Raw genomic sequence first — 22,933 nt, 5'->3', positions numbered from 1 at the left:
GGATGTGGACCCTGCCGGGGCTCCCCGTGACCGCCGCTGTGCTGGGGAGGCGGTCAGCCCGTGTGCGAGACAGACACCCAAGGCCAGGGGCAGCACCCCCAGTCATCCTAGAGCTCTGGCTGGGCTGAATTACAGTTTTTCCCTCCAGAGAGGGGTGGGGACCCTGCCGGGGCTCCCTGAGACCACCACTGGGCCAGGGGACGTGCAACCCACATGGGAGACAGGTGCCCAAGTCTGGGGGCAGTACCCTCGGCTGTCCTGGAGTTCTGGCCATGCTGTGTTACAGCTTTTCCCTCTGGGAGGGACGGGGACCCTTCTGGGTCATCCGATGAGCACCGCTCGGCTGGGGGCAGTCTACCCATGTGCAAGGAAGATGCCTAAGGCTGGGGGCAGCACCCACTGCCGTCCTAGAGCTCTGGCTGGGCTGCATTACAGCTTTTCCCTCCAGGGAAGGATGGAGACCTTGCCAGTGCTCCTCAGAACCGCTGCTGGGCTTGGGGACAGTCGACTCATGTGAGAGGCAGACGCCGAAGGCTGGGGGCAGCACCGCTGGCCGTCCTGGCCATGCTGTGTTACAGCTTTTCACTCAGGGGAGGGATGGGTACCCTGCCGGGACATCCCATAACCGCCGCTGGGCTGGGGGTGGTCGATCCATGTGCGAGGCAGACGCCCAAAGTCAGGGGCATTTTGGACTTTGGACTTTGCTGGACCTCGTGGGTAAAACATTCTACTGCGATTCACTCAAGTCAGATCTCTTTGGATCCCCACAGGTGTCTTCTTTTCAGAAATGCATGGGGTTCCCTGATTTCCTTGGTGGCTGCGGCATTCCAGGCCAAAATCTGTGGGTTGTCCACAAGACCAAATACAGTAAAAATGTGGTCTTCCCAGCGCCTTTGGTGTACCAGTGGTTTAGCCTTTTTCCTTTGCACCCAGGTCACTGCACCCACACATGTGAAGTACCGTTTTCGTCAGGACACCTGTGTGAAAGTGAGAACATAGGGCATGTGCTGTTGGCAGTGTGGTTTGGTGGTTTCCCTGGTGGCAAATGTCTCATAATTGTGTTTTTATTCCCTACATTTTGGATTTGCCGGGCCTTGTGGGTAGTAAATTGTCACGCGATTCACACAAGTGAGACCTCGTTGGATTTCCACAGGTGTCTTCTTTTCAGAAATGCATGGGGTTCCCTGTTTTACTTGGTGGCTGCAAAACCCCAGTCCCAAACCTGTGGGTTGTCCACAAGGCCAAATACAGTAAAAATGTGGTTTTACTAGCGCAGGCTTGTCCAACCTTTTTGAATGTGGGGCCGAAGCATTAGCATTTTGTCACCCAGTGGGCCTGCGAGCCCAAAAATCAACAAACTCACCCAAGGCAGTATATTAAAAAGCGATATTGTGTGACCTTTGACACACTAGCATCACAGGCAGTGATGCGCCATGCAGTCCAAAAGATAGCTTTTGGTGTCAGGGGCAGTGAGTATTTAAGGAAGCCCCTCCATCAAATGATCCGAGGTCAGTTGCTTGTGATTTCTTTCAGTGTGTATGTGTTAATAGGAGCTATAAGGATCTAGGGAGGGTTTGGGGGAGGGTTCTATCGACAAGAATACTTTTTTCAAATATGGGGTCGAAATGGTGCATTTTACAGCAGAAAAGGGAACCAAAAAGCCATAAATTTACAATCAGTTCTAAAGGGGAACATCGAAATTCCATGTCACCAACAGCAGACAAGAACATTTTACAACACATTTTAAAGATTTATGTGTCCACAGTGTAAGACAACGCTGTCACTGATGTAACACATTGTCATGCTGGTTGTGCCCAAAATATGCCTCTGTAGCAACATGTCTATCCTGGCTGTTCCCAATTTAGGCCAGCATTGTCCTGTACAAAGCATGATTGGTGCTGCCTAAACATGTGCAGTGTGCCCAATACATATGCCAGCTTATCTCTGCAATACACATTCATTACTTATGTGTTAATGATTGATGCAGCCTGTGCAGTGCTGTGCCAATACATATGCCAGCCTATCTCTGTAATACACATGCATTACTTCTGTGTTAATGAGTGATGCTGCCTGTGCAGTGTGCCCAATACACATGCCAGCTTATCTCTGTAATACACATTCATTACTTCTGTGTTAATGTGTGATGCTGCCTGTGCAGTGTGCCCAATACACATGGCAGCTTATCTCTGTAATACACATTCATTACTTCTGTGTTAATGATTGATTCTGCCTGTGCAGTGTACCCAATACATATGCCATCTTATCCTTATCTCTGTAATACACATTAATTCCTTCTGTTTTAATGATTGATGCTGCTTGTGCAGTGTGCCTAATACATATGCCATCTTATCTCTGTAATACACATTCATTACTTCTGTTTTAATGATTGATGCTGCCTGTGCAGTGTGCCTAATACATATGACAGCTTATCTCTATAATACACATTCATTACTTCTGTGTTAATGATTGATTCTGCCTGTGCAGTGTGCCCAATACATATGCCATCTTATCTCTGTAATAAACATTAATTCCTTCTGTTTTAATGATTGATGCTGCTTGTGCAGTGTGCCTAATACATATGCCATCTTATCTCTGTAATACACATTAATTCCTTCTGTTTTAATGATTGATGCTGCCTGTGCAGTGTGCCCAATACATATGACAGCTTATCTCTGTAATACACATTCATTACTTCTGTGTTAATGATTGATGCTGCCTGTGCAGTGTTGTGCCCTATACATGTGGCAGCTGATCTCTGTAATACACATTAATTACTTCTGTGGTAAGGATTGATGCTGCCTGTGCAGTGCTGTGCCCAATAAATATGGCAGCTTATCTCTGTAATACACATCAATTACTTCTATAGTAATGATTGATGTTGCCTGTGCAGTGTTGTTCCCTATACATATGGCAGCTGATCCCTGTAATACACATTCATTACTTCTGTGTTTATGATTAATGCTGCCTGTGGTGTGTGCCTAATACATATGGCAGCTTATCTACTGTAATACACATTCATTACTTCTGTGTTAATGAAAGAACCATAATCCAATTCACCAGATAAAATGTAGAAACACGATCACCCAAAGGTACACCTAATTGAAGAAACGCAATGTGAGCACAATCTTAAAGTATGAAGAACCAGACATGGCCGGGTGCCCTCCTCTCCCATCGCCCAGGGGCGGCCGGTGCGCCGGTACCCGGATCACTCCAGCCGAGCTGAGGGCCATGTTGTAGGAACCGGGGAGGGAATTGACCTCCTGGTGTCTGCAATAAAGCCCACAGTGTCTTGGATCTGGTGGGCTACGGTGTTATGCGCTCTGAAAATTAACTTCCGCAGCTGGCCTTCCTCCGACAGGGGCACGGACACCTCCCAAGGGCTGTTTTGCCTCCTCCAGATTAGCACTTGTCAGTTGCCAAAGCAAAATCTGGATAGAGCCCCAGGCATTTTACACGCTGTGCTGCTTTTCCAGGTATGGATGGCGTGCTTGTGTTGCCTAGCCATTTTGGCAAGGAATTAATTCCCACATGCAGTAAAATCATGTGGAAATTCATTCCTTTTGTGATGCAATTTGAACAGTAAACAAGGTCGAGGTTTTTGTCAAAACGTGATGCAAATTGTGCCCTCCCTCCCCAGGCAGGATGTTCAAACATTAAGGCAGCCTGTACTGCTTTTGAGCCTCCGAGATACTGCTGGCCAGATACTTGTTTTTCGGTGTACTTGGCCAGCAGTATCTCGGAGGCTCAAAAGCACTGCATGCCGCAAACATACGTCAGAAAATATAGCAGGCAGTACTTCCCACTGCTGGAGGCAAGAAGAACGAGGCCTTGGTGTGCACCACACGTGGCACTGTGAACCTGGGCTGGGCTGAGCTGCTGGCTCACGCAGGCTCTGCCCTGGGCTTGGCAACGCATATGTGTGAAGGTGGCGCTGTGTGCCCGTCACTCCAACCACACACATTACGTGATTATGATTTCCATTGGCTGAGAAACAGCCAATGGAAATAGTGTTACAATGCAAGGCATTTATTTATTGTATTTATTCCCACTACTACAACGTGCCTTGCATGGTAACAGTATTTCCATTGGCTGTCTCTCAGCCAATGGAAATCGTAATGTGTGTGGACTACGATTCCTATCCTGAAACTGCAGCCACAACACTCACTGCGTATAAAATAAAAAGAAAACGTACAAAAGTAACCCTAATGCTTTGTCTGTGCTCTTGGACTTCAAGGGCCACATAAAATGGCTTGGAGGGCCACATATTGGACAACCCTGTGCCAGCGCATTTGGTGTACCAGTGGTTTAGCCTTTTCCATTTGCACGTATGTCGAAGTTACCCACTTATGTGAGCTATCGTTTTCATCAGGGCACCTGTAGGAACGTGGGAAGGTAAGACACGTGTTATCGCCCGGGTGTTTCGGTGGTTTACTGGTGGCAAATGTCTCAAAATTGTGTTTTTCCCCTACATTTTGTACTTTGCTGGGCCTTGTGGGTAATACATTTTAGAGCGATTCACGTAAATCAGACCTCTTTGGACTCCCACAGGTGTCTTCTTTTCAGAAATGCATGGGGTACCCTGTTTGTCTTGGTGGCTGCGACGTCCTAGGCCCAAATCTATGGGTGGTCCACAAGAACAAATACAGTAGAAATGTTGTCTTCCAAGGGCCTTTGGTGTACCCGTGGTTAGCCTTTTCTCTTTGCGCCCAGGTAGGTACACCCACACATGTGAATTACCGTTTTTGTCGGAACATCTGTGGGAATGTGGGAAGGTAGACCACATTATAAGTTCGATACCACACGATCTCGGAATTGAAGCTGTAGAATGGCTGTTACTCCAATCACCAGATGTGCGTGCCCAAAAAGAATTCATTTTGACACTGTTACAGTTTATTTCTGAAAACTCTTATTTCCAATATTGCAACCAGTTTTTCTTACAAACTTCAGGTACCTTCATGGGTGCCACCATGGCACCTACATATGCCAATTGTTTTATGTTTAAATTCGAGATGGATCATATATTGACCAAAGAAGAATGGAAAAAGGACATCCACATGTGGACTCGATACATAGATGATATTTTTGGTATTTGGACAGGCACAGAGCAACGATTTGATGATTTGTTCGAGTATATCAACAGCATTGACCCACGAGTGCAGTTTACCAGAGAGTCATCACGTGACAATATTACTTTTCTTGATGTACAAATAGGAATGGAAGACAATAGTTACAGTACCACCCTGTTCCGGAAACCTACTGATCGCAACAACTTGTTGCACCGCTTGAGCTTCCATCAACCGAGTTTACTCAGGAATCTTCCGTTTAGTCAACTTCTACGAGTCAAGAGGATCGTTAGTGATCCTGAAGACTGCATTGCAAAACAGCTTGTAATGAAAGAAAAATTCCTTCAACGAGGCTACCACCAAGACAAATTGGACTCGGCTGTTCAAAGAGTCAACAGCCTTGATCGGGAAACTTTACTATCCGTGTCAAAGTAACCAGTCAGGGAGTTGAAATCTCCTGTGTACGTGTCGATATTTTCCATTCAAAGCAATACAATCAAGAAGACCATCAGAAATGACACGAGAGTACAAGATCTGTTCAACGAACCACCTGTGTTTGCTTTCCAGAGAAGTAAGAATCTAAGGGATGAACTAGTACAGACGAGATTACCCTCCAAAAAATTGACCACACACCGTACTGGCACATTCCCCTGCTTGCACTGCATTAATTGCATTAATTGCAACTCTGTAGTAAAAGGGAATGTTATTTTCCACCCACGAACAGGCAAGAAGATTTTTCTTAAGACATTTGGCACCTGCGACAGCATTAACATCATTTATGGTATTAAATGCCCTTGTGGAAAATATTATTTGGGCCAATCCACCAGAGCTGCCAAGATTCGGTGGAATGAACATCGGTCCTGCATCCGGAATTCCAACCCGAACTCAGCCGTGGCCCGTCATTGGGCCTTAAATAACCACAACCTCTCACAGATGAAGTTTCTGGTTCTGGAGGTCTTAACCAGAAATAACCCTCACGAAGATTTAGGCTTGCGCCTAAACCGAAGGGAAACATTTTGGCTCGATAAGCTTTGCAGTCTGGTCCCGAATGGTTTGAATGAGGAGATTAATTACCACTGCTACATATGAATCCTGTTTGAAACATCACGTCATCTGTATTCATCCCATTACAATGTGGTTTGTTGTTGACTCTGTTCTGTTTCCATGTTAATTGACCAACGTGTTTTCCATATATTGTAACATCTTGGATCCTGTGTTACCCCAATCACAACCTCACTGCAAGTCCCGGACCTTGGTCTGGGACCCAAGGTGCCGCCTGTAATGGGCGACACCGCCCGCAACGAGGTTTTATAGTATTTTCAACCATTGCTGATTTTATGTGATTCCATGCACTATCTTCCTTTCTGATGCAAATTAACGTACCAGCTTAAGTTTATTTATCCCTCAATAGGAGTGCCACAAACGAGCCTCACGTTAATGTACGTGTTTTATTTACTCATTGTTTGTTTTTTATGTAACTTGATGTGTCAAGTTGTTTTCTTTCTATTCACAACGTACCCCATTATGGTCCCTTTAGCACTTGAGTATTTTTTCTATTTCCATGTGTTATCTCTAGTGATTTCCTTAATTTTGGGCTAGGTACATTTCATGCACAGAACATTATACTAGTATGCCCTTAAATTTGATACTTCTCTTTACTGTGCAGGTTTATACCTGCCTGACACTACATGGCTACGTGACTGCCGGCCGCCCAATGGCGCGAGTCGGTCACGTGCAGTATAAATTAGCCATAGCCCTGGCAACCGCCTAACACGGCATTCTGAGATTCAGCCCGACAACTGCACGCAGGCGCTTTCTCCCGCCCCGTGTGCTCAGAGGTATGAGACACAACTACAATATTTGCAAACCACCATTTACATTCCGGTTCGGTACGTTGTCTCACTCACACTGAACCTTTTCCTCTATTAGATTCCATTTGTGAACACGATTGTGCTTAACAATATAGCCGCTGCAACCACGGCTTATCGTTGCGACCCATGCTGCTGTGGGCATTGACAACGAACGTTCTCACCAATGCAACACTATTAAGGTAACCACAGTTTTCTTACACGTCTGTCTGTTTCTTGTTTTTGTTTTCTACCATACAATTTACTTATTATTTCTATCTGTTTTTTCTCGTTTAATCCTTCTGAAAACTCCACTGACCGGTATGTTGACATTGCTATTATTTTCACAAACATATGTAATTATTATGTTGACATTGGTGCATTATGTTGTTTATGTGCAATTGACTAGACTTGCCCTGAAGAAGGAATTATTTCCGAAATGCATTGGCTTTAGTCTGTATTACATATGAGTTGCGGCAACTGCTCCCTCACTAAGAAGATATTAGCGACAGCTTTGTTTTTTCTTCGGATAAATCACTATTTGAAAACCAACAGACTTCATTTTTATTATTTTGTATCTTTACTTTTGATACTTGAAAAAGAATTACATTTTTGAACTTTGAAAGAATATTAGCCCGTGTCTGGGCCCCATTGAGAGCGGCTGTGTGACCTGGTATTTTTACTCGGTCTCTAGCTTTTAATGTGGGAAGGTAGGACATTTGTTGTTTTTTCTTGGTTGTGATAACGTTTTTATACATTTCCTACTGCAGTTTGTTACACAACCCTTTCATTTCCCAAATGTGACCTACATTTAGTCGCTGCTTTGGGCACTGTACATTTTTGTAACCTGCGCAAGTCACCTATCCTTAAAAAGGTCTGCCTGTGCTCTTTCAACAAATGTATTCTTGTCATTCTTTACCACATTTGTTTTCGTTATTTTCAAATTCTAAGTAAGTCTGTTTAGGCTGTGAGCATAAAAATCATGTGTATCATGGCTCAGGTTTTGGCTCGTGGTAATGCTTGCGAAACATTATGAAAAATGTGTGATTTTGTAACTAGAAGAGTCGGGGGAATGTAGCGGTGCATTGCTTTTCTCAATATTCACAGACTCCATTACCTCACAAGTGCATACATATCCAGCACATTTTCTATTCTGTCACTGTTCCAATTTTTTTTCCCAAACTATGGGAAATGTACGTACATAGTTCTTGCCTGACCTGTGCTTGGACTTGGAATGTTGTCTACTTTTCAAAAATGTATACCTTTCTGTGTTCCCGTTGAGCTTTCCAACCCTCCTCTTCCATTGCGTGCAAGCATGTCCTATTTAAAAAAAAAAGGGAAATTCGCCTATTTCTCACAAAACTGATGGTAAAGTTATGAAAAACATTTCGTTTTGTTTCCATCATTTTATTGGCATTTTCTGAAAAAACACATTTTGTCACTCTTTTCTCACTCCCGCGTACAGCAAACCACGAATCCTTAGTGGCGTTATGACCCCCTACACGTGGGAAGAAAAGGTTGTAAATTTGGCTGGGATATCATTTGTAACAGAAAGGTTACAAGGGATTGAATGCTGACATACCCAAATGTCCAAAAAAGGGCTCAGCACTGGGAAGCAAGACCCTCAGCGATTAAGGGGTTAAAAGTCCCTTGTAGCCCACTCCCTTTTCACATGCAGTATTCAAATCAGTCTCGCGGGTGATGTTTGCCGTATGTGCTGCTTCCTTGCAGTTGCAATGAGGGGCGCACCATCTGTTTTGCTGAATTTTCACAGACGTTGGTCATTCCAAGTCAGAGTCTGTGCCGGCAGATTTCTTACACAGTGCGCTGGGATTTCTTGGTGCTGCGCTGCGTGCTGAGTCTTGTGGTCCTGAAACAAAGCAAACAGAACTCTGACCAGCATCACGGGGGTACACAGTGGACTATTAACAGTGGTTTTGGACTATTGACAGTGGTACCAAGCTCAACAGTCAGAGGTTCAAGTACTGGTGTACTCCCAACTCCCTCACCTGACCTCTGAGATAGGGCTGTCTCCTAGGAAGGCCACTTACCCTATGGTTGGTGAAGCCACTGACTATGTCACACAGCCCTCCTTATGGTTTTGTGTGTATGCTCTCTGGCCTCCTTCAATGCCTTCAGCACAATCCTCGATCCCTCTTTTCTGACACAGAGATCCTTCTATACTTAATATGCTTTCTCGTTGAAGGGGTCGGCCTTAAGAGACAGACTCAGAAGAGGTCTGCTCAACATGCTTTTGCTTGTTGGTCCACTTCATTCTGAACCATCCACTACAGAACAAAAAGCCCAGCCAAGAAACAAAACTCTACACAGCAGCATAGCAGAGGCATCCCCACTATGGCTGCCTCTCCCCCAGTATCCCAGGCATGGATGCATTGTTCACCATTCCACTTGCAATAACCACAGAAACAATTGTATATTTTTGGAAACAAAACATGACATTTATTGGAGCAAACAAATTGGGGTGTTCCCATCCACATAAGCAAATCAATGTCATTAACAACTTCTAATGTAGCCCAATGATTTCCCGGGCTTGCAACAAGATTATTGTCCACGGGTGACACGTGTCACTTCCGGTTTGCAATTTGCAAAGTAGCGGACGTCCGCCTCTGGTAATGAACTGCCAGGCAGTAAAAATGTGGGACCACTGTACTCAGTTGATGAGGAGTCTCGACTGTCCCTAAGGGGGGGATCAGTGCCAGTCGTCCGAGTTTGGCTCGAGTGCGGCCATCGGGATCCGCTTGCGGCTGAAACCACAGCGTCAAAGCTCCTCCCCGGCTAGGATCGCCCCATAACTGTGCCTGTAACAGAAAAATAAAAGTTAGCAACAAAATTACTAAATAAAATGAACATCATCAATAGCTAGGACCGCCCCTTTTACCCCACCATGCTTTCGGGGTGGCTTCCCCGCTGCCCCCAATGCCTCCACAACAGTAAGTCATACTCACCAATGAACCTATATGCACCCTCCCCTTCTCACCACCACCTGAATAGCTGTGAGGAAGACGCCTGTCCCTTTGTCGGATAAGTGCACCCCATCGGCCTCAAAATGGGACATGAGCGAATTCAAACAGAAATGCCTAATAAATCCCAGCGCCTCCGCTTTAGCAAATTTTTCAATGCTCCTGTTCAATCTCCTTCTGAATTTCTCCAACCCTGCGAGGGAGGAGGCTCCCTGCCACTGCTGCCTGGGTGCTATCTCGAACCAGAATATATCCATGCCTGATAATTTTTGTGCCAAGATCTGCAGTGCCACCTGTGTCTGAGCCAACAAGCAACCTCCCTCCAATGTAGCGAGATAATTCCCTCCTAAGTGTATGACCATAAATCGGGGGGGTGGCCCCCCACTGCAGCTGCCTCCGCACTGCGGCCAACAAGGAGTGCCACCTCATACCAGACGTGCCCAGCCAAACCACCTATGTATTGTGAAATCCCAAGTTGGGACCTATGCTCCATTGCTGTGCTTTCTTGTCAGCCCAAACTATAAATGAATGCCCCAAAATCCATACCGCGTTGTCTGCTGATACAAGAAAATTGTGTCACACATTTATAAAACAAGGAATATAAACCGCACATCAATTCCTCGTGTGGTGAAGCGCAGTTCGCGGAAAATTATTATTTACAATATGTGCTCATCGTCCCTCTATTCCGCTTTACAAGGGTGGACCAGATTGCCCTATAGCCTCACATATATTCGGTAGCGGTCAGACAAAATGCCAGTGCAAAGGCCACCCTAAACAACGATATCTAATAGGCAATGTAGCATATGTTTGTCAATGCTTTAAGCAGTTTCTGTAATAACTTAAAGTCAATAGGTTTTCGCACATCCTGCTTGGGCCCTTCTACTCAGCTCCAACCGTTCAATGCTGTGCGCACCAGAAAACCTCTTGTAGGGTCACCTTTCCCCAGTAACTTACTGTAGAAGGATATTGCCGCCAGGTGCCCTGCCGCCCATCTCCTAGTCTTCCCTTCCCTTTGGGCCCACACTACAAATGTGCGCACCTGCTCTTCTAGGGCACACTGTGCTTTGCAACGCATGTGACACACACAAAATCTTACCGTAGCTCTGCTGGTACCTGGACCTAATGCATGGTGTCCCCCATGTCCCAGAGCACTTTGTCGAAGACACCAGCTGCCACCACTCGCTCATGAACTGTGCCCCTTCTCCCTGGCTGCAGGATGCTTCTTCCGGAACTTGGTCAACTGAAAACGAGTGTTACTCACCACTCCGAAGTAGGCCCAAGACGTGGATGAGTGACCTTGGAGATGATGGTTGTACAGGAACCAATATTCAGCCTTCCATCCCAGCTCCCCTGAGTACAAGACTCAGGCTTCCTCAAAGAGGGGCTCTTTTCTACAATGTACCTCTCCGCTGTTTCGATTGGGACAGACAGAGGTGTCAATTGAATAAAAGAGCGGGGAGAACACACACCGCCAATACCAATGCTGCAAAGGAATACAAAGATATTATACAGTGTTGAGAATAAACCAAGCAATCAGAACAGCAGTATAGTACAGGAAAATACTAGGCAAGTATTGGAGTGGAGCTTCCCCGGGGTGAATCTACAAAATATGAATAAGCACAGTGAGTGGAAATAATTCTAAAGAGACTTCCTAAAGTATTGAACCAATGACAACCAACCTGAAATATGGGTATTTTGAGGATGGATAATAGTCCAGGAAACAGAAGACAATGATAGGAGAAAACAACAAACAGGTATGTTAGTATAGGGAAATAAACCCGAGCGGCACGAGGGTCGCACTAGTGCCGGGTTGGTGCAGAATCAGCAAAGCGTTTATATGCACTTGAAAACAAGTTCACAAGACAGTCACTCAATGTCCCAAAATCCAACACAAGGAAAAATCCAATCAAGGCCGTGGAGAAATGATTACAAATAGCAGAGATGGAGTTGCCAACTACAAATATGTACCTGAGCACACACGCATCCAGATAAAGCATAGAAGAGTTCCGGATGGTTGATAGCAAGTCACCTGCGAGGAGGGCAAAGTCGTACCGTGTCTGGCAGCAGCTAGCTGGGATGAGGTACCGCAAGAGACAGCAGGAAGCAGGAAGAATAATCCAATAACTTTCCGGGTCAAAAGCCAGGCGAGCACGACAGGAATAAAGGAGGAGGCAAGCCAATCCAGAAGCCAGGCAAGGGTCAGAACCAGGTAAGCAGATTAGGAAATCGTGTGGAGGAAACACGAAGGTGTAAATGGACGTAACCGCTGTAGCTTGTAACGCTAATTAGCAGCAACGAGCCCCTTGAAAGACGGAGGTTTTAAAGCCGTATGGGGGCGTGTTTTGCTGTACGTCTTCCACGTACAGGACGTGTCAGCTGACACGGACTCCGTCGTAGTTTGTAAAGGCGCCATGGCAACCTGTATCTGCTCCACAGAGGAGCTTGTAGAAGAGTCGTATTCTGCCAGGAAGCCCGCAAGGAACTCCCGAAGTGTAACAACGAGAAAGAGCGTCAGCAGCAATATTAGCCACACCCTGTACATGGCGAGCACTAAACACAATATTCCTATACAAGCATAACTCTACCAATTTCCTCTAGATGCTCAGCACTGCCGGACAAGATGCTGATTGTAAGTTTATGGCCTGAATTACTGCCTAATTGTCAGACCAAAAACACACCCTCCTGTTCCCCAATTCCTCTGGCCATAACATGAGGGATACCACGATAGGGAAGAGCTCCAATGCCATGATATTCTTGGTCCTACCCTTCTTGTGCCACTGGGTCGGCCATTTTTTCACACACCATTCCTGCCCCAGCATGACCCCAAAACCTTCATTCCTTGATGCATCTGAATACAGCTGTATCTCCCCACGGGGTTCTCCATAACTGCACCCCATTACACCCTAGCAGGAATGACATACACATTCTCAAGTCATCTTTCAAGCCTGATCCAAGCCGGATATGGCAGTGTTTCTGAGTAACACCTGCAGTCGCCCTCTGCATGAAAACACCTTGGCTGCGGGTGTCATGATGCCTACCCCCGGGGAACCAGACCAGGTCCAGCAACTCCGTAAGCAGGCATCAAGTTATTTTGAGCAAGCCCAAAAACCCCTGCTAGGGGCTGTTTGGGTGCGGTCCTGGCGCCTATGGCACCAGGCTCATATGGAGAGTCAGTAGAACTTACCTGATGCAGACCATGCTGCAGAGCTCCAAGCCAAATGAGGCTTGGAAGGGACTATTTTACCTAGGGACTATTTTTTACTCGGGTGGGGCTGGGGAGGAATACTTACCTGGGACTACTTTGGAGGCTATTTAAACCACGCCCGAAGAGCAGCACACGCTTCACGTTATTCTGCATCCAGGAGCGTAACGCTCACCGTGTCTGCAAGCCTGCATCTAGTCTTCTGCCACGCCCGCCTCGAGTCTGCAGCCCCTAGAAAAGAAAAAGGGAGGAACAGAAGGAGAAGAGGTTAGAATAAGAGCAAAACCTGCGATCCTTACCTGAATTCCGGATCCACCGTGCCTTCGAGCTGGAAGAAAGGAGCATTTTTCGCGCGCTGCCTCGCCTGCTACAGCGCCGCGCTGAACTCACCGGCCTTCGCAGCATCCTCACGATCCACAGCATCCTTCTACACATTTCCGCCGCACTCTGGCACCTAAGGGGAACACAAGAACAGCAAAGGTGAGCCAAGGGAATAAACAGAGGCAATAGTAACTACCCCCATAGACTTACCTCATTACCGCCGGGGGTACTATTCCTGTTCACGGGTCGGCGCAGTCTCCATTGCATCCTCGCCGTACCCCGGCCCCTAAGGGGAACAAAAGGACAACAAGGTGAGACGAAGGGACAAACAAGGGGAACTCTTCTCACCACAATAGACTTACCTAATTTTACCGCCGGAGGCATTATTCCCCGAATTCATATTTTCTCTCCACACCTCAATAAGGGATCAAGCCACAGGTTACATTCTGGCCTTATTTTATTGAACTGTGTAGGATAAGCCAAATCCTTACCTGAACTTTGTCAGCTACCACAAGGAACTCTTCGCTGGGGTCAAGCTGCAAACTGCAAGGAATCGGACAAGAGTGAAAGTCAGACATGTGAACTCTTACGAACTAAATACTTTTCGGCGTCAATATTGTTCTGGACCTCACCAATTCCTTCGAGCCATTGAAGCAACTGGTTATCAACGCGCCCCTGCGCTCAATGCAGGATGGAGAGTTCCTATTTTCAAACCATCAGGTGAGACTATAAGAGGGGACATCAAAGGTGATCTGTGGGGAGAACAGCGGGGGTGGGAGGATTTACGCTCAACCCCACGGGTGGTTAATTCCCTTTCTCCATTTACAGAAGAATATTCCCACGGGCCAAGCAAACAAAGCTAGGCATCTCGGCCCTACGCGTCACATTGGTGGAGACCGCAGCTGTCCAGTTCAGATCGACGCCTCTGTGGGAGCCAGGTGAGCGTAACAGCGGGGAGGACTTTGGAAGCAAAATTCAATTTGCCCAACAGCTGCTGGCCCTTGGATAGGTTGCTCTTTATCTCAGAAATCATTCTCTGTACCTTATACTCAGGCAATCTGCAAGTGCCCTTGCTCGTATCCATTTCTGTGCCCATAAATGTTAACTCCTGGGGGCTTGTGTTTTTTCGGGTGCCAGCGGGATGTCCATCCTGGCCATCAAGCTCTGGAAGGAAGACAGCGCACGGGCACAGTCATCCAAGCCTTCCCTGACCATGAAAAGTAAATTGTCCAGGTACTGGATGATGCTTCCCCGCCGTTCTCCCTGTGCGCCACCCATTCTATAAAAGTGCTGAATTCTTCAAATGGTGCACAGGATACCGAGCATCCCATTGGCATACATTTGTCCATGTAAAACATGCCCTCCCACTGAAGTCCTAGCAGGTGAAAGCTGTCTGGGTGCACCGGTAGTAGGCGAAATGCAGATTATATGTCTACTTTGACCAGGAGTGCTCTCCTGCCCATGCTGGCCGCCAAAACCATGGCACTCCTAAGGAGACATAGTGCAATGAGCATTGCTCAGGGTCGAGCCAATCATTGACAGAATGCCCTTTCGGATAAGACAACTGGTGGATCAGACAAAATTGGCCCTGTTCCTTCTTGGGCACAATGCTCAGTCGTGAAACTATGAAATTCTGAAGGGGGTGGGAGAAAAATGTGCCTGCCACCCTGCCAAGTTTAGCTCCTTTTTAATATTTTTGGTTACCACTCTGAGTTGTTGAAGCACAGAGGGGAGGTTTTTGGAAACACGGACCGTCAGCGGACCTCGATATGCAATCTGGAACCCATCACTGAAACCCTCAAATAATAAATCGTGCTCTTTCTTTTTTGGATTCTCATTTAAATATTCCTGCAGCACCAGGGTGTCAACTGGTGAGGGTCCTTTTTCCCAAGTGGAACTATTGGCATTCTTTGTGTTGCCCTCTCCTCCCACCTCAGATTTGTTACATCTCACGGCTGGGTGTCCACCACTACATTTCACGCATTTGTGTGTATATCGGCACTTCGGTCCCCAACTTCACTACCCCTTGTTAAATGATCTGCATGGGTATCTGTGATGAGGTCTTACCTGCCAACTCTTAGAATAGATATGTGAATAGGGAAAAGATTGCCTACGTAGCATAACAGGTGGGCATTTATAGATATGGGAGTGCAGACATCACATTCATGACACGGGTCGAGCTGGAGGAGGCAGAGAGTGACAGTATCCCAATGCTTTTTCCCCCTCTGAGGCTCTTTCCCGCTGCCCTGGCCCGGAATTCTTGTGTGCCTGCTTATTTCCCCTCTGTGCTGAGGGGCCTTGTTGAAAGGACTGCCAGTTTGTTCTGTGGTTCTGCTCGTACTTCCCGTACCATGGCTTACGTGTACCCTTCACCACCTCTCCGGTAGACTAACAGGTCCTGTCCTTACCACCCATGAAAGAAACCCAACCATCCATGTCCTTCTGATCCCAAGTCATATCAGGAACAATCTACATCTTGGATCTAAAATCCTGGTCATAATCTATCCACCCAGTAGAGCCATACTGTCTTTGCTCATTGACTATAGCATCCCTATATTTCCATAAGGCGGGCCCCTGATCTGGATATTTTTCCATCAATACTGACACCAACAAAAAGAAAGTCTTGTTCCAATTAAATATGTCCTCCACAGCCTTACTTCTTTTCTGCCTCTTCTTATCTTCCTCTTTGCTAACAGTAATGTCTGGAGTCTGGACCCACTGTTTCTACTGATAGTAATGAAAATATGTTGAAATATTCCCTTGCCCAAATTCGCTATTTCACCTGCATGGGAATATGCCATGCTAAAGTAGACATGCCCGACAGTAAGGGTGCAATGGTCACTAAAGGGGTGCCCACCACACGGGTCCCCCCTCCCTAATCACTGTGGGTCCCTGTAGCCCTGCTAATGCATCTGGCTGGTGTGGCGTGGGTACCCCTAAGGACAAAATGGAGGCTGCTACCACTTTCTCCACTCGTCCCCCCGCCATACAATTCCCCCATCCCTCTGGACCCTTGCTGCTGTACTTGTGCCGCCACCTCAATTGTGACTGCCACCCCACCTGCACCAAGAGTGGGCTGAGCCCACAAAGCCCCCACGATTGCAGCAGGTTCTGAGGGCCCTTCCCAAACTCCCCTTGCAACTTCGATGGTGGCCCCTTCCCAAGGTAACTGCCTCACAACCCGCAGCAACCTAAGCATCTCTTCCAATGCCTTACCAATTCCCACATTGTCCCAGCCATTACCCGTAGGCAGCTCCAGGGCCACACTGGATGGGCCACTGCCCAACTGGCGAACACCTGAACGGCCACTGCCCAGTCCTAATTACTAGTGCAGCAAATGGTGAATATGCAGGTGTGGCAACATCACCTCTGCTGTGGCAGCAGGCGTGCAATAACAGCATGGCGACACAGCTGCGCAGTGCCTCAGATTTAACAGGCACAGCGTCTTTCCGAGCCGAACAGAGGTGTAAGTGGATGGGTCTCGAACGGCCTCCAGCTTGAGCACCCAGATCTCTCAACTCTCACGTTTTGGCAGGTTTTACCCAGCATGGAATCAGTCCACTCACCCACCAAATCCCTAATCCACCCATACATTTCAATGGACTCTCACCCGCAAAAGATCAAATTGTCTGGGGTTACCCCCTTTGATAACAAAAAACGTTGAGCGACATGAGCTCCATAACTTGGAGGAATGTGAAGCACAATATCACAGGTAAGGGAGATGATCCCGCTTCCTACTACACTCCTTAGTTAGGCACGCAGGACGACTTCCTGTCCAGGGAGTGAAGCTCTCGACGCTGCACCGCATGCAGTTGCCTCCAACAGCACAGGCGGCAGGATGCCGCCTGGAAACCCTCAACCAAGCCCCCTTGTCCAAGCAAGGGGCTTGGGAGTCTTGCAAGGGATGGCACTACTAGGAGTCCCCCAACGTTACCCTTGAAAGTCAAGCAGCAAGAGGATCACTGCAGACAGGAAGATTTAAACTGAGGCATAATGGGTAAAGGGTTATTAAACCTCCAGGAAAAAGGTGGAACACGGAATCGTACCAAAATGTCGCTCTCACAATTATGACGGCCGAAAATGCAGACTATTTTTTTGGACCCCCCTTACACCACATGTATACATAGTTCCCAACCTTTTTTGTCACCAAGGCAGGTGAAAACACCCGATTTTCTTTTTAGCGGGTGAGAGGCCCATAGAAGTGAATGGGCGTATGAGGGACTTGGCAGGTGGGTGATTCGTCTGCTTTCAAGGCGGGTGACAGCCGCCAAAAGCGGGTGAGTTCAGAGCTATGTATATATGTGGGGGGTTGTTAGGATAGTTAGGCTTTGAAGGAAGGGAGGTTTTAAGGGTGACTCTTTGTCCTCTTGGAGTGTGTATGATGAGTGCCTGAGTAGTGATGTCATGAATGGAGTGTTTGGGTATGATTGGTTGGAATGCTGTGTGGTGAGTGTTCCACCCAGGGACAGTTGAGATGATGTAGCCTGGGTGGTGGGAGCCAGTGGGCTCCAATCTGATCCTGTAACTACTAAAGAATCTCCTGATGACACCTGATTAAAGTAACAATAAGTACTTCTGGCCTCCAACGTGTCCTTTACCCAGCTGACCCCGCCTAGGGTCATAACATATATTGGCGACGAGGCATGGTCTTGATCAAGGCGGACCCTGAGAAGAAGCTGGATAAGACAGGTACCTGCATGAATGGGGCCAGACATTGGGAGAAAAGGATGAGAGAGAGGAGAAAGGACTGCTGCGGGGGGTGCAGCACAGGATCACAGAGACTGGAAAAAAGGAGGGGGCCCACTGCCCCCCATGATGAGTCCCACCACCCAGGGGAAAAGAGGGTGTCTCCAGTGGCTTTCAAAAATGGTAACAGATAATGGCACCCGGTAACATGAGAGATGGTGTTTTAGTTTCCACGCAATGTAACCCAAGAGACTGTTCCTGTTGGCACTACAGGGTTAAAATGTTTGTGCCAGAAGTCGCTCTTGTTGTACCAGGGAGAGGCGCCAGAGACACATCTGTCACCGCTGGTGTAGAGCTGAGGTGGAGCTAGGAAGTGCAGGCTCTAAGAAGTGAAGAGTGTGTCTTGCCTGGAGAGCCGTTAAATCAATAGTATGCTGAGACTGACGATGTTATGTGAGTGAGGAGCCGTGGTACTGGGCATGACCCATGTATTGGGATTCCATACCTTAGTTTCAGCCGTCCCGTAACGCGCATGGTGACAGTTGGAGCCCTGGAGCTCCTTGCGGCCTCATCTCCCATCCTGTAGTGATGATGTCATCAACCCAGAAGGGGGACTCAGCGATTGTGTGGAATGCTGGATCATAAAGATTCTGTACTGTCAGAGAATGCTCGGTGCTCTGAAGTTCGTGGCAATCCAGTGAGCTGCGTCAGGGTTTCGAATAATGGACCTTGCAATGTCATTCAGCGTGGCCAGGAAATGAAGTTTCCTTTCCGTGTACTGGGTTTCCTGTATTAGCTGCGTCGTAGTGGAGACTGACATGAATTGTCTATCATTGCCTTTCAAAGGGATCGAAGGAGTGCTGCTTGAAATTATGGGGCAGTGTTGCGAGCCTGCCTCTCCCAGGTTGGCATTAAACTGAACTTGGTCTCGAAGCAAGCAAGGGTCTCATCGTAATTCAGCTGAGCCTCGTTATTACCGTTACTGTTTTTTTCCATGTCCCAAGCATAGTCAGTCATTGCAAAGTATTTTATGGACGAGATACTGATTTGACGGAATGTTCCACAGTGAAGAAAATGCAATGTTGGATTTTGTGAGGTTGTACATTATTGTTGGAAATACCAAAGAGGGATTGTGTTTCATTGTTGTGAAAGGAGTGTGTGGACTGTTTTGCTTGTTGCAGATTTTAAAAGATTCGACCAGAGTGATTCTGTGCGGTGAGTGCAGCAATATAGCGAGCCATTAATAGCGGTTCACTGCATATCAGAATAACAGTTTGAGGATTTGCAGGATGTTATGTTTTATCATGGAACCATGCAACGTGGACTTTAAAATGCGGCAAGGTGTTGTCTTTGCACTCCTTAGAATTTACGTTTGCATGGAGGTGGAATGGGTAGGTTAGCTTGTGTCAGTCTAACATCTATTTGAGGAATTGCAGGTTGGTTACGTTGCATTTTCAGGCAACATGGACTTTTAGTGTTCCTTTTACTAAAAAGCAAATGTTTAAAAGTGTAGACTTAGGAAATGTTAAAGTGAGCAAAGCTGTAGGAAATGTCAAGATAGTTACCTACTTCCTGAGAAATCATCTGTAGGTATGATGTGCATCCTGTTGCATATCATTAGCATGGGTCTGTGCGGCCCACTGATGAGTGTGTTGAGCATGGGTGTGTGTTGTCCATTCATGTGTGTTATGAGTATGGGTGTGTGTGGCCCATTGAAGTGTATTACAAGCATGGGTGTGTATGGCCCTTTGGAGTGTGTTTCTAGCATGAGTGTGTGTCGCACACTGGAGTTTGTTGTGAGCACGTGTGTGCGTTACTCATTAAAGTGTATTATGAGTATGGGTGCGTGTAGCCCTTTGAAGTGTATTTTAAGTATGGGTGTTTATGGCCCATTGATGTGAGTTTGTTGTGAGCACGTGTGTGCGTTACTCATTAAAGTGTATTAGGAGTATGGGTGCGTGCAGCCCTTTGAAGTGTATTTTAAGTATGGGTGTTTATGGCCCATTGATGTGAGTTACACTTGGTGTTCTCAGAGGTAACTGGTTTTAGGAATAGTTGTTTGGCAGGACGCTGCCTGCATACTGTTTGTGGCGCGAGAGTGAGGGGACGCCTTCACGACTCGCGTCTGATGGTGAGTTAAAGGGTGTGTGCGTTTCACCCTTTTGTCCAAGTTGTGAGTTGGCTTGGGTTAGTTTTCTTGTTTCTTAAATTGAGTTGCAGAGAGTGTCATTTGTCGGTGGCACTTCCCTGTAATTTAGGCTAATTCGACTTTTCCATCTAGTTGCCGGAGGTTTTCATTGTTGTTAGATGTGTTGGGTTGAGACCTGACTGCTGATGGCTCAGATTGGAACGGCCGCCAATTCTGGGATCGGTGTTTGGGTACTGGTTGTGGAATTCCTCTGGTGGGAGTGGCCTTAGTGTGTATGAGCGGTGTGTGTGAATTGCTGGCTGTCTGGTATCGGGTGTGTGTCTGAGCTGTGTGTGTGAGTTGCTGGCTGTCTGGTATCGGGCGTGTGACATATGGTATCTGGTGCCTTCCTAATATCGCCCTGTGGTCACTGTTTCATAGTGAGTTATTGGTTGCTTTGTCAGAGCAAGACCTGGTTATCCCGAGCTAGGGAGTTTGCGCGTGGGTGTGGCAGCCCCACGATTTTGCCCGTGGCAGGGGTCAAATAAAAGGAGTCATGAGTTCTTTGAGGGTCTGTGGATTTGCTTTGGTGTGTATGCCCACGGTGGGGCCGGTTTGCGCTCGTAGGTGGCAGCTGCGAGGTTCCCTGGTGGCGGTGGGGAATGGAAGGTGATCAGTGTCTTCTGATGGGTTGTGAGAGTAGTTGAGGCGGCTGGGTCTTGTTCTCGTTTGTTTTGTCATGTTGGAAACATTCCCCAGGTGCCTGGTACTGGCTTTGGTGTGCTAGTGTGTGTGGTTGGTGCTCTTCCCTGTGAGTGTTGTGCACTTTAAGGAGGTGATGTGTTGGTGTTGGCTGAAGGAAGGGAGGTGTTAGGATAGTTAGGCTTTGAAGGAAGGGAGGTTTTAAGGGTGACTCTTTGTCCTCTTGGAGTGTGTATGATGAGTGCCTGAGTAGTGATGTCATGAATGGAGTGTTTGGGTATGATTGGTTGGAATGCTGTGTGGTGAGTGTTCCACCCAGGGACAGTTGAGATGATGTAGCCTGGGTGGTGGGAGCCAGTGGGCTCCAATCTGATCCTGTAACTACTAAAGAATCTCCTGATGACACCTGATTAAAGTAACAATAAGTACTTCTGGCCTCCAACGTGTCCTTTACCCAGCTGACCCCGCCTAGGGTCATAACAGGGGTATAGAATATAATATTAATATGGGGGAGGGTGCGGGGGTCTCCCCTACATATATATGTGGTAAAGGGGTTTGTAAAAAAAAAAAGTAAGCATTTTCAGCTGTCGCAATAATCACATAGATCCGTGAATCACTACTTGGCAAGGCAGGATCCTTTCTGGAGGCGAGGGCCTCAGAAGTATGTAAGGGGACGAGGAAGTGGGAGCAATGGCGTCGCCAGGAATCAAATTTAGGAGGGGCACAGAAGGGGCCAAAGACAAAAGTATGGGGGGCACAGACAAAAGTAAGGGGAGAACATGGTCACTGCTCGTTTTAGGTAGGGAGGGCTCAAGGGGGGGGCACTGGGTTTCACACAACCCCCCTGAGTGGGAGGTGGAGGGACTAAGTACAAATCAGATTTCTTGTACATTGAAAAAACGAAAATAGTACAGGTTGGAAGAAAAAGACAGCGTTGCGCAGACTTTTAAAAAGGACACATGAAGAGTGAAATATGAGCAAGAAAGACATCCGTTTTCAAACCAGCAAAGAAATACAATCATATTGAATCAGGGCGCAAAATATGGAACGCTTCACGAATTTGCGTGTCATCCTTGCGCAGGGGCCATGCTAATCTTCTCTGTATCGTTCCAATTTTAGTATATGTGCTGCCGAAGCGAGCACAATCTAATAATGAAACGCAAGGTTATATAAAGCCCAATTTTGAAGTATCTTCAAACTAAGAGTGACATAGGTTGAAGTACAACACGAATACCACACAATTATCATTGTAGTGTTCCTACTAACAAGGCAAGCACATCATTTTAGACAAAAAAAACCCCACTTTTACAAAAGAAAATCGCGTTATCCCCACGCCACTGCACAAGGCATTATGGGTATGTAAAAATTCATGACGTGGCAAAAAGGGCCTCCCGCATTAACATCTCTGTCTATCTTCTGAATCTCTTTTCTATCGTATCTGCATCTCTTTTCTAGGTGACTGTTTGCCTGTTGTAAATTGCACTTGATCCCACAGAAATATTACAGCAAACAGCGGACACCGATGAGAACATTAAACCGCGCAATCGGGCGAGGGTAGAAGTCCGGAAAAAATGCTTCCCGGAAACCACTGCCAACGCTGCTAGACATTGAAGAAAGACTATGCAGTGACAGCACGCTGTAACCATGCCGAGAAGAAAGACTCAAGTGCGTGTGTTACCGAGACGTCACTGCCCCGGCTGCTGTTGAGCACCTGCTGAAGGGAGCCGTTCCTTGCTGCCGGGTGACGGCTGGGGGAGCGGAGAGATGGCGGAAGACGGCAGCACGTACAATGTTGGCTTCATCGGAGCAGGGAAGATGGCCTATGGAATCCTGAAGGGAATGCTTCTGGCAGGTGAACGCTGGCATTGTGTGTCTGACGGTGGTGGGCGATGCAACAGCTACGGGCTTCATGGTTTGTTGCATGTAGGCTACCTCTTTAGTAGGAGGGCTCCTCAAGGCAACCTAATCATCTCTCTTTATTATTTTATTTTCTAATCGCCACC

At 47.1% G+C, this 22,933-nt stretch overlaps 1 protein-coding gene and 1 non-coding gene across 2 annotated transcripts in view; one reads left to right on the top strand and one right to left on the bottom strand.

The window, feature by feature from the left end:
* Window positions 1-21,966: 21,966 nt before the first annotated feature.
* On the bottom strand, window positions 21,967-22,073 carry LOC138499021 (U6 spliceosomal RNA). Its single transcript, XR_011279077.1, has one exon. It is a non-coding gene; the product is annotated as a U6 spliceosomal RNA (small nuclear RNA).
* A 385-nt stretch (window positions 22,074-22,458) lies between these two features.
* Window positions 22,459-22,933, top strand: part of PYCR3 (pyrroline-5-carboxylate reductase 3) — a 183,617-nt gene continuing 183,142 nt past the window's right edge. Inside the window, exon 1 of the mRNA XM_069621766.1 lies at window positions 22,459-22,782. Coding sequence (XP_069477867.1) covers window positions 22,695-22,782 — 88 coding nt within the window. The 5' untranslated portion in view covers window positions 22,459-22,694. The remainder of the gene's footprint in view (window positions 22,783-22,933) is intronic.

This window comes from Ambystoma mexicanum, chromosome 5q (genome assembly GCF_040938575.1).
Source record: "Ambystoma mexicanum isolate Mex_15411 chromosome 5q, UKY_AmexF1_1, whole genome shotgun sequence".
NCBI lineage: Eukaryota > Metazoa > Chordata > Amphibia > Caudata > Ambystomatidae > Ambystoma > Ambystoma mexicanum.
Note: the sequence above shows the minus strand (reverse complement) of the source record. Positions and strands in the feature narration are given on the sequence as shown.